Consider the following 13,378-nt stretch of genomic DNA (forward strand, 5'->3'; position numbering starts at 1 on the left):
GGTTTAAGGAATTAATGCTATTTCTCCGTAAATTTTGCAATTGAACACTCAGACCTTTATTATTTTATTTGCCACTGGTTTTGGTACGGGACATTTAGCATAGATGGTTCTGTAGTTTTAAGAGAAACACACAGACGAACTCACTCTCCATTCTATTCTATTATATATTTTATTATATTATATATTTTATTATATTATATGTTTTATTATATTACATATTTTATTATATTATATATTTTATTACATTATATATTTTATCGCAATGCTATTATTTACGTATCTCTGATTTATCCCTTTAATAAAATGTAATTTATATTTTAAAGCTCTTTCAAGACGTTTAACTGTTAAGAGTTCTTCTTTATTGAACTTACAAAATTGTTTCAATTCGCAAGCGACAGGAGAAACTGTGCTGAACATGCATTCTTAACATGTATTTTAATCATGCTAAATAAATTTTTTTAGCAATGCTTACGTATCAGAATCAAAAAGAGCCATCACTTTTGTAGTATTCGTATTCAGTACATTGAATTCTTTAACAAATGAATGAAACATGATATATTACTCTTTCTGAAAATTTGTTTTCCTAATTTAATATAATATTTGTGTCTTCTAAAATTGTTTTTTATTTTCTATTATTATTACAAAGTTTTTTTTTCTTAATATTATCAGCCATATTCTAGAATATATCAGATATATTGAAATAGTATTTCTAACATCTATGTAGCATCGTCTATGTAGCACAGTATATGTAGCATCATAATACAATTTAGAGATATTTCTATTCGACACTTCACAAATATTATTGAATAATTTCAGATATAAGAAAGCAGAAAATTGTACTTTGGAGAGTAAAATAAAAAATTTGAGCTTAATATTTGTTTTTTAATATTTCTGAGTCAATTTCCTCTTTTAAGTTATAACTGGAATAAATTGTAGAGAATAAATTCTTGTTTTATATGTATAAGTATATTGCGAAACTAGGATCTTTTGTATCCGACAATTCCAAAAAAAAAATGCAATTTGCTGAAATATATACACGATTCAAATGTAGTTCTTTTTTTATTCTATGGGGTTATTTAGTTCTGTTAGAAACTCTACTGATTCCACAAAAGCAAGATAACATTGAATGTCCAACATTTATCTCTAGTCATGAGCATTGAATAGTTTTTGGCCGGAAAGTTAGTCCTTAAAGCTTTGGAAACTAGCCAGTTGACGCAAATGTCAGCTTTTTTGTACGGAATGACTTTCATCTACCTAGATTATAGTAGTCTATGAGGGTTTTATTGTAATGTGAGAATATATTTAGTACTTTCTTTCGCAAGCTCATCCTATCTTTGCAATAGACTTCTAAGAATATTTACGACATTTAAAGTCCTCCATTTTATTTTTCGAGGATCTTTGTGTAAATTTAACAAATAGCAATATTTTTAACGTTTGTTAACTAGACTGTTGTTTATGATCACCGTTTACGTTAAAAACGAAAAAATATAGATAATTAGCTCTTAGCTCGTAAATGGGTTGCAATTATCCAACCTTTAAATCCACTAAGAATTCAAAGGTAGAGAAATATTTAAGACATTTAAAGTTCTCAATTTTTGTTCATAAGAATGTTAGTGTAAATTTAACAAATTGAATATTTTTTGAAATCTTTTTTGTCAACTAAATTATTGTTTTATTAAATAAATAATCCCAACGTACTGAAGCAGTAAGATATTACTTGACTAAAAACTTCATTCGTTTAACAAATATACAAATTGGAAATAACAGTCCACATATTTAAACCTCTCAAAACTAAGCACCTATTTTCAAGACTTGCCAGGCATAAATGCGAAGAAACAAAATAGATTTAAAAGATAAAAAAGTACAGTTGCTATCGAAAATTGGAAAAAAAGGCGAGAAACAAAACTAGAAAAACCAAAATAGCCTAGAGAAAAGAAAGACAAAAACAAAACAAGAAGAACCACAGCTGCTAAGAGGAATAAATAAGGGTAACATGCATTTCCACGCACTATATAGAGGTCGTGAGGATATTCATATGAATGGTGATTCCCTTTTATACGACATTAACTCCTCACCTTTTCTCCATAGTATTCACATGAATGTTGATTCTCTTTTTAACGACATTACTCCATAGCGCGTGGAAATGCGTTTCACCCTTATTTGCTCGTCTCGACCATTATGGTTTTTCTTGTTCTATTCTCTCTCTGTGTGGACACTGTGTGACTTCTCTAGTTTTGTTTCTTACTTTTATTTTTCCATACTTGTTGTCAACTTTAGGTTTTATTTTTAAATCACCTTTGTTTCTTTTCATTCACGTCTGGCAAATCTTGAAATTTAAATTTTTTTATTTTAGTCAACTGTTGTTTCTAATTGTATTTTTTTGAAAGCAATGAATTTTATGCTTACAATTTACGTTCAAAGACAAACATTTAGAATTTAACTAAACAAATAATTAGTAAACGATTTCATAAGTGGTTGCTAACTGATAATGCGAATTGCATAGTTTTATAAGTGTTCGTATTCGTTTCCTATAAAGAAGCTAAAATATGCTTAAATTAGCAAAGAAGTATATTGAATTTTGTCTTTACAGACTAATAAGTGTAGTTTAATAGCATGAAGGCAACTTTTTGCTACTCTGCATCTAAATCTATGAAAATAGACCTACTGATAATAAACAGAATTAACGGCGCTATAAATTTCGTCTGACATGAATACAAAAGAAAAAAAACATAACAAGAAGAGGAAAAGCATCATTAGAGCAACTCCGGAATCAGGATCTCCTATTTTCTTCAAAAGATAACCTCTTTAGAGTAGTTTGTGGAACACGTGCATTACATATAATTTGTTTTTAAAGTATTGTCTTGAGGTTTAAAAATAAAGTATTTTAATTAGTCATGATGATCAATAACTATATAAATTCGAATAATGTTTGTTCTATTAATATGGTGAGTTGCTTCTTCTTTTAAAAATTAATGAAACAATGGAATTACAAAAAATACGATCGAAACTTTAAATACGATTTTTTCGTAATCCTATTTTTTTATTATTATTAATTTTTACCCGATGAAGCTATGATGAATGATAATTACATTCATTCGAATGATGTTTGTTCTACTATGTTGTGATGTGTGATCTTCTTCGAGTAAAACTAAATAAACAAAAAATAGGATTGCGAATAAATTATCTTATAAGTTCCAAAAAATGCACATTTTTAACGAAATCAATAATTTATATGCGTTTACAAGTCTTTAAGTTATGAATTTTGAGTTTCTTTTTTTCATAAAAACAAAACTTAAATTTCACCCCTCACAAAAATGGACCTTTTACGAAAAGTCAGTAAAAGTCTTAGTAAATTTAAATGTGGGGGGTATCACTCAAAAATTAAGATTATGAATAATTAAGATTATGGATAAATATTTTAAATTTCTGGAAGAAATCTATATTCCTAAAATATAAAACCATTTATACGTTTATAACATATGAAGTTTTGTCCTCAACCAAAATTTATTGACAGAAACACAAATTTTTCGATTTTTCTTTTAGTACTGCAGTTCAAATAGATAACTAAAGGAATTCTATTGTCAAATAATTTTAATTCCCAATATAAGCCTCATTATAAGTATTTTTAAGATTGCTTAAAAATTTTTGCGCCATGCTTCATGATTTTACTCATTTTTTTAGGCGTCTTTTCCTCAAAACTATAAATTTCAACACACAAGGAAGACCTTCTCTTAAATTACTGGTTTAATAAACATATATTTTGGTATACTTGTACATTGAATTATTTAAATTCATTAAACAAGAGCTTTTGCTAAAATTTCAGTGAAAAAAATTGTATCAATAAAATTGTAATGTTTTTAAGGTGTTTTTTTTCTGTATAAAAATTCCTGTAGGAAATTAAGTAAATAATTTAAAAAAGTTTACACGTTTAATAAATTTAAATTTAGATATGCATACGCATTGTCTCCTTACATTATTTAACTGTATCAAACAAGATTTTATGTCCTTAATTATGTTTTCAAAATTAGTATCCGCAAAATTTCGGTAATTTTTAGTGTCTTTTTTTTCCAAAAAATCTTGTATAAATATAAACAAATTACGTTGCAAAACTTCTTATCAAAATTGTAAACACTGTAAAAAATTTATGTGCATAGTTGCACCCAGTTTCAGTGCTGGGCAAAACTAAAATACATTTTTAAGTGCATAACTGTAGTTATGGTGTAAAAATTTATATAAAAATGATAAAAACTATTGTTTGAAAGAATTAGGACGAATCTATAACTAAAAATGTGATTCTTTTTAAATGAAATGTTTTTGCAATAAGTCATCAAACTGATTCTAATGGGCCTGAAAATATATGTTGTCAGTAAACAAGCAAATAAACAATTTATTAATTAATAAAGATATAACAGTTGAAAAGTAAATAAAAAATGTGACAACATGCACTGTAAAATTGGTGGTAACATTGCACTAAAAGTTTTACAATGATTCTCATTGAAACAGTAAAAAAAAAATCATTGATTTTAAAATTTAAGCTAAAATGTAACGCAATTATTAAAAATTATTTATTGAAAATTATACTTTTTAATATTAGTGGCATAGGGTTTCTGTTGCTTTAAAAGATTCTCTTATTCATTTAATTTTGATATTCTTTTTATTGTTAAGTAATAAAAATAAAATAAAAATATTGTTCGAAATTTACTTGTAAGGGTCCATCAGGTATCGCTTCAACTCTTAAGGAAGTATCTGCTTCAGAAGAGGCCACTCGAACATTTTCAACACTTAACCACATATCTTCAACAGTGTTGCCAAGGAATTTTAACGACTTTCGAAACCATAGGAGACAAGTATTGGCTACACAATGTCCTATCTTTTCAAGCAGTTTATCTTGAGAAGATCCTAAAAAGAAAAAAACTCTTTTTAAATAAGATAAGTGCATTTTCAATCAATGTTGATAAATAATTATTAAAGAGTTTCAACTGAAAATGTTTAAAAAAAAAAAAAAAGTTTTAATGATAAATCACACTTGAAATGCAGATCAAAAAGATCTTTCTAATTTTGATGTGTCATATAAAACATGAAATAATAATGAATAATAGTTTTAATGACATCTCAGCATAAAATAAGTTTTGTTTCAGATACTTTTGTGTTAATGACACATAAAATATCTAAATGATAGAACTTTTGAAAAATTACTTGTGATTCCACTTTTAGCGTTGTTATATCGAAACTTTAGGAGTGGAAACAAGCTCTGAGAAATAAAAGTTTGGCCAAAACTACCAGAATATGGTAAAATTTATCATGTTTTGGGCATTGCGGGGACCTCTTAAATATTTACCGAATTTTTACCGAAGCGCTTTGATAATGATTTTTGTAGAATATGCAATTAAATATGGTTTTATAATATGTGACTAAATTTGGTAAATGTAGTAAAGTTTGGTAATTTTTATCATACCTTAAAGCATGGCATAAAAACCATTTATTCGTTTAAATTTACTTCTCAGTTTTGTATTTTTTACTAAATGTGTGTTGATAAGAGCTATTATTTAGAGAACCAGAATTTCTGGTAAACTTTCACCATATGAACGGAAAAATTAACAAATGAATGGTTTAAAAGGTGTATATTTTGGTTTCATACCAAAATGATGTTGTTTTTTTAACAAAAAATGTAATTACCATACAGAATGGTAATTTCACCAGAATGTTATAGTTTGCAACAGACTATATAGATTTTTAAAAAAAATCCTCGAAACAACTGGAGATTTATAGTGCTCACTATTAAATAGAATACGGAAAAATAATTATAAAAATGAAGAGCTTTTTTTACATTTCTCAAACACTAAATACTATTTCTACTATTACAATTGAATTAAAAATAAATGTAATTGCGTGGCAATGTTGTGAATGCATTTTAAATTATACTGTTCTAGTTTTTATATGAAAAAACTATAATAGTGTAATTTTTAATTAAAAAATTACAAAATAAATTAACTCAATTTTATTCCACTTTAGCCGTGGTTTGATATCCTCTAATAATAGCTATTGTTTTTGCTTTATATCTACTATAGATTTTTTTAAAAACTTTTTTTGTAATTTCCTATGAATATCTTTTCACAGTTTTTTAAAGCATTTATAATTCCTTAATGCGAATAAAGCATATGTTTTTGTAACGTTATATAGTGGCATAATACCTTTGTTTCTTAATTGGCTTATCCAAATTATTTTTATCCTAGCTTCATTCGTCTATCAAATCCAGCAATATATAGTTGTTCAATGATTATTCTTCCACGTTAATCTTTTTATTGGTATTAAAAAAGAGAAACAAGTTTTGTTCTATAGCTGTTTTTTATTTGGATAGTTTAAATTATTATAATTATTACTTTAAACTCTAATAAGTATATTTATAATACTTTTTCAACATTAATCAACTTCGGAAAATAAATATTTAAATTAAATGGCAGAAAAAGCCTGTACAACTCTCTTTTATTAAAAAAAATTGACATTGAAAGTTTCTTCGAATATAAGGATTTCTTGGTGTTTTCTTTAATATTTTAAGAGTTTCATGATTTTTTTTCACTGCTTGATTTTTTTTGTTTGTTTTGTTAAGTTTGAAAAGTGTTTTTTGAATACGTATCGTTTCAGACTTTCAATTTATAAATGTAATATTTTATAACAAATATCATATTTTTCTAAGATGTCTATAAAAAAGGGGTATAAAGTTAAATTATATTGATTTTTTATAAAATAAGAACTAGCCTGAGATTTATAAAAATATAGAGTAGCATTTTATGCAATATGTTACTCGGAAATTTTGTTGTTTGATTGGAAAATGCTTTCAAATATTTCATAGTTGAAAAATGCGTTTTAAAATATGAAACTTGACTGAAAGTCGATTGAGAAATTTTGCCCCTGGCATTGATATAAGTTTGAATTTTATCAGAAGCATTGATGAATTTTTCTTTGAAGAGACTGAAATCTAACAGTGTGCTAGATATCTAAATAAATAAATAAAAATACTTATATACACTTTATATCTATATGTACTTTATATGTATCTACCCAGCTAAAAATACACTGCAGTTATTCTACAGAACTGATGCAGTTTTTCTACAGTTAACTGCTGATTTTCTGTAGTGCAATCCTAACTGTAAAAACACTGCAGTTATTTTGCAGATAAAGTGAAGTAATTTATACGTAATTTATTTCAAGAAAACTTTTATCTATTGTCTACCATATTAGTGTAGTTCAAGTGAGATCATTTTAAGATCATAAATTTTTGAAAAAAACTTTGAAATTCGTTGTTATCCTGCAGTAAATTTGAAGTAATTATGTAGTCATTGATTCAGAAGTATATTTTCTGATGAATCTGCAGAAAAACTACAGTTACTTTGTATTGTTGTAAAATTTAAAGTCTTAGATGTCTTCAATCATGCTTTCCTCGTTGGTAAATCAACTTTTAATAGTGTTTACGTTTATTTTTTCTATTTGTCTTTGATTACATATTAATTACTTATATTTAGGTAAAAATTCTAAACATATATATTGATAAGGGAGATAACTTACACTGTCTATATACATAAAAGAAAAATTCATAAAATACATACTTGATGCAGTTTACAAACTGCAGTAATTTTGTAGTGTTTCCACTTCAAAAATACTGTAGTGGAATTAGCCAAATCACCACAGTCTTCAAACTGCATTTTTTGGTAGATTTTCTGCAGTTTATTTTTAGCTGAGTATATGTACATTACTATTACTTTTAAATATTTTTAGAATGGTTTAAATAAAATGATTATTTTTAATTTAAATACTTTCAACAGATTCGTTTCAATTGTTCCTTTATTTGGCAATATTTTAGTTAATTTCAATATCTACTAGCAAATTTATATGAATTTCAATTCACAAAATTTCTACAATTTCATAATTAAATTTTAATTTAAGTCCACAATCATTCGAAAAATGTTCTTAAAAATGAAATGTTCTTAAAAAATGAAATGTTCCTAAAAATGAAATGTTATTTATCTTTTATTGTTATTGTTATTTGATATTTTTTATGATTTAATAACAAATAAAAATTATTGTAAACATCTTACTTAATATGCACATCTTAGATTAACATATGCATCTTAGTTTGCATCTACTTTTCGCTGGAATGTAAAGGAAATTCTTAAAATTAAGATTAAGGTATAAACTAAAATAAAACGAAATTTATAAATTCCTGACGAGTGATTTTTTTTTTTAAATTAATAATATTCTGCATGTTTTTATTAATAATATACTGCATGATTTGGTAGGTATTGCACAGATGTATTACCGTAATAGTTAAAAGAATATTTCCTCAACTATTTGTAAAATTATTACTTCATTAGTTTTAAGGTAAGATGTCTTTATTGAATTAATATCATTTTGCTTAAATTTTAAAAATTTTGCTTCAGTAAAAATAGATTACTTCAGAATTAACAAAAATATTAATTTAATAAAATTGCGAAAAAATGAATCTTTCAATAAATGCAATAATACAGCAGTTTAATGCCGGATAAATGTTTCTACAACAGATACCACTCCAGATTTATGACATGTTAGTTATGATTTCGCGCTGATGAATCGAATAGTTCTGCCACTTATCCTGATTTCGATTAACTCAATGGCGATTTCGATCTCAACAATGATTGTGAAATTTTTTTTGCATTCTCTTCGTCTTTACTACTGTCCCACAAAAATGAGTGAAAAACTTTGAGAACAGGAGAATAAGGGAGCTATGCATTCTGTATACGCTAAAAAACGATGGTATTTCGGTGTTTTAACAGAAGAAAATACAACAAGAATAATTGTGCGCTTGTTTAAAATGACCCATACATACCCTGCTTCAGTAACTAAATATTAACTGAATCTCGCAAAATGGCGTGGGTCATAAGGTTTTTTTCTTTATTTATTTTTTCTTTTGTTAAAAAAATGTGTTACACTTGTTAAAAATTGAAAACGCTTATAACATACACTAAATTTGATTTAGTTTCAAAAAATGTAGAAAATTCTACCATTTCTGAAATATAGAATCGAAATCTTTCATCCATGTTCCTAAGAAGTCTCTTACTAAATCATTGCTAATATATTTCATTTGTTGCCAATATGGTTTTGAATGCCAAGGGGAAAATAGATAATATGTCAATTATTTATCAAGTAGGAAAATAGGAAATAAATTTACTAAATTATGCGAAGAAATCAAATGGAAATGAAATGGAAATCAAACATTTTGAGGGAAATTACTTGTGGACTATCGAGTTTTATACTGGCACACTAAAAGTTTTAGGTTCTCGCAATTAATAATGGAAACTTGGCAAATACAGCAAAATTAAATTGGCGAAAATCAAAATTTTGATTTTTGACTAACTGATCTATAAATGCCATTTCTAAAGCGCTATGTTATTTTTCTTTGGCACTGGCAAAAAATCTTAAGTGGAGATATTTCGAAAGTACAAAATATCACGATGAATACCGTGAAAATATCGCTTCATGTTTTCGTAACGGTATTTTGATCATATTTTTTACATATAAAAGGCGCAGTTATTAAACTATTGTTATATTGAAAGGCAGTAATTGTTGGTCGCTCCAGCTTTCGTAGTTTTGTCAGTTTTCTTTAGCCTATCCCTTGTCTTAGATGTACTTTCTTAACCCTTTGGCGTAGATGGGTCACCTTTGTCTCTTTTATACATTTTTACTAACATTCTAATTACAGGCAAAGATAAACTGCTGTTTGTAGAAAATGCAACACCATGAAGGAATCATCAGAATCAAATGAAATTCGCAGCAAATGTCAATTATAGGATATTATGCAAATTAATAAAGTTTCAGAGCCATCGCGCGTGCGTGGCGCGCGCAGCGCCCTCTGAATTGATGCTGAAAGCGTATAAATAAAGTGCTGTAGCGGGACGTTGAAAATAGTCTATGATTATTTGTTAGTGGCAAACGTTTAGTGAGACCTGAGTATGCCTCCACGACGGAAGAATAAGAAATTCAAGCAACTTACGGAGTTTGAACGAGGGAGGATAATCGGCCTTCGAGAAGGAGGATTTTCCTATCGCGCAATAGCAGCTCGTATGCAGCGGAACAGTTCCACAGTGATGCGAGTTTGGAAGCAGTGGACCGACGAGCACCGAACAACTCGAAAAACAGGCACTGGACGACAGAAGGTGACGTCAGAGCGCGATGATCGACACCTGCTCCGCATGGCGGTGAATGATCGCACAGCTTCCTCCAGGCAGCTGGCAGCACATTGGTCTACTGCTACAGGTGTACAATTGTCGGCTTCGTCAATTCGTCGTCGTCTGCTGCGCCGTGGATTGCGTGCAAGGGTGCCATTATACAGGATTCCCCTCACGGCGGATCATCGACGGCTGCGTCGGCAGTGGGCTCTTGAGCACAGAGACTGGCGAGCTGATTGGCACCAAGTTGTCTTTTCAGATGAATCACGCTTCAATTTGTGGACCCATGATGGCCGTGTTCGTGTTAGACGTTATGCCGGTCAACGCTGCCTTCCTGAGTGTATTATTGAACGACATTGTGGTCGAACACCCGGAGTTATGGTCTGGGGTGCGATTTCGTATCATGGACGATCCAATTTGATACGAATTGAGGGTAATCTCAATAGCAACAGATACGTCCGTGAAGTGCTACAGCCCGAAGTCGTTCCTTTCCTTCAAGGCATCCCTGGAGCTATCTTTCAGCAGGATAATGCACGCCCACATGTTGCGCGGACTGTTAGAGACTTCTGTTCAGCACAACGCATGCAACTTCTTCCTTGGCCTGCTTATTCGCCGGATATGTCGCCTATTGAGCACGTGTGGGATATGGTTGGTCGGCGTCTCACTCGTGATCCGCGTCCTGCAGTTTCCAAAGACGAACTTTGGTTGCGCATACAAGCGATATGGAATTCTCTTCCTCAAGCAGATATTCAACATCTGTTTGACTCCATGCCACGTCGTATAGCAGCACTTATTGCAGCGCGTGGTGGCTGCACCAAATACTGATTTCGGACGCTTAATTTGTTTCTTTTGTTTTGAAAATTTCATCATTTATTTGTATCAGTACAAGTCGTTTCTGCATTAAATTTCATTTGATTCTGATGATTCTTTCATGGTGTTGCATTTTCTACAAACAGCAGTTTATATTTTGGTATTTTTTATTTATAAAAAAACATCTAATAGTTACTAAAAAATATCTGTTTGCTTATCGGAATTATATTTGCACTAAAATATGAAGTCCAAAAGAAGTAATTGGAATTTTTTTTTTCATTTACAATTAAAAATGTATCAATGATTGATTTTGTGAATTATAGAAATTTCAATGATGTATAACTGTTTCTCTTAGATTTAAGAAATTGCAAATAAGTGTAAATTTGAAAATCTATTGTAGGGTAATGAGCCGTGTTTGGCACCGGTGTTTCAAGCTGTATTTAATAAATATAAATTATTAAAATGCTAAATATAATATTTCAACTTATTTTAATCTAAATTCATGCAAGATTATTAAAAAAGTATGAAAAATGTGTTATGTAAAAATTCAGAATTCATGGGTTAAGTGACGAGCAATAAATATCATGATTATAAAAAATGTCCAGTAGTAATCGAATGAAATGGCACAAAGAAATGTCCATTAACGATTTCTTGTTTAAGCCTGAAAATCAAGTACAAAATCGAGAGATTCTGCCTCGCGATATTTTGAAGATAAGATTTTAGAAGAATACCCACTGTTTTTCGAACGACTATGTTCAAATCTGTTTTTAAATTTTCGAAAGAATTTTTTGAAATATTCAAAAAATGTTTATTAAAATAGTTTATTATTCACTTTAAATAATTTCAACTAATTAGTCTTTTACTTGTAAAATTTGAGTTTAGCACTTAATGAAGCGAGCAAATTAGTACAAGAAAATACAATAAGGATTTATTTAGAAATTCAGGATTCATGAAACTACTAAGATAAAAATTTAAGATAAATTGCTATTTTTATCCAGACTTGTTCAATTGCATACAAATTTAACTAGTTTTCAATATTGTTATATGAATGTAGATTGGAAATGTTATTTAACGAATGAAGCGAGCAATTTAGTACATAAAAGTAAGATAAAGATTTATTTAGAAAATCCGGAAACATAAAACATTTTACAAAACTAAGATAAATTGCTATTTTGATCCAGATTCGTTTCACTGGATGCAAATTTAACTAGTTTTTAATATTGTTATATAAATGCAAATTGGAAATTCAATTTTTCAATTTATCTCGTGGCAAATGTAGTATCTATTTTAAAATAAAATTCAAAATATCAATAAAAGTTAATAATAGGTTTATAATCCATTTAGAGAAAGTATCTAGATTGTGTTTTCTTATCCATCATAGCAGACAGTCGTAAAAGTGTTTGAGAAGGGATTTATCCCAGTCACGTAAATCTTTCGAAATTTCAACCGGAAAAAAACCATCAGCAAATATCCTGCGGCAATATCAGTTATTACTTGTTCTTCTTAAAAGTATATCTAAGATGTAAAAATTCATTCCTACAGGAAAATTGTAACAATTTATTTTCCTCATACAATAGTCAAAATAATATTAATGACTATTATGTTTCTTCTATAAATATTTATTCGTTTTAAAATTGAATGTTATTTATATTCAAATTACCAAAAATGTCATTTTGAAGTATCATTAATAAATAATAGACTTGGGTCATTTTATATTGCAATGTGCATACTAAATCTCTAACTCAGGATTCATTTATTTCTAAGAATATTTTAAGCTAAATTTGTGTTCAGAGTGAGCCAGAAACAAAATATCTATTCTCTGACTATATTCGGTTTTTCGACAATGCTTGTGAGCATATAGAACACCACATACATCGTTCAACATCGTTAGGTAAGAGGGTTATTTTAAAAGCTTCTTAAGAGAAATCTACTTTTTCCCCTTGAAATTCAGAATATATAGTTACATTATCCGAACGTCACAGGCAAGGCTGTAGCGAGAAAATATTAAGGTCACCAAAATGTATTCAAATGGTTAAATATCTCGAGAGGACCGAGATGGCTCAGGAGCTAGAACGCTTGCCTCCAATGAGACAGCTCGCTTTTGAACCTCAAATAGAGAACGAAATTCCAGAAAAATTACTTTTTTTATATAGTATTGACATTTCTGGTTTTAAAATGAGACACATAATTCTGGTAATTAAAACCAAAATAAACGGTATATTCAATGGTAGCTGTTTAACAAAAATTCTCTTTCTCAGAATGCAGCTTTTACGATCATTCTTTCTGTAAATAAGACAAAACTGAAGAGTAAATTTATCCGAATAAATGATTTCGGTGCCATGCTCTAAGTAATCAGTGATAAAACTATC

At 28.7% G+C, this 13,378-nt stretch overlaps 1 protein-coding gene across 1 annotated transcript in view; it reads right to left on the reverse strand.

The window, feature by feature from the left end:
- Gycalpha99B (guanylate cyclase 1 soluble subunit alpha 2) overlaps positions 1–13,378 on the reverse strand; it is a 364,604-nt gene that overhangs the window by 122,046 nt on the left and 229,180 nt on the right. The window contains exon 5 of the mRNA XM_043040687.3: positions 4,703–4,899. Coding sequence (XP_042896621.2) covers positions 4,703–4,899 — 197 coding nt within the window. The remainder of the gene's footprint in view (positions 1–4,702; positions 4,900–13,378) is intronic.

This window comes from Parasteatoda tepidariorum, chromosome 11, assembly GCF_982258835.1.
Source record: "Parasteatoda tepidariorum strain Cologne lab strain chromosome 11, Ptep-v5.0, whole genome shotgun sequence".
Lineage (NCBI taxonomy): Eukaryota > Metazoa > Arthropoda > Arachnida > Araneae > Theridiidae > Parasteatoda > Parasteatoda tepidariorum.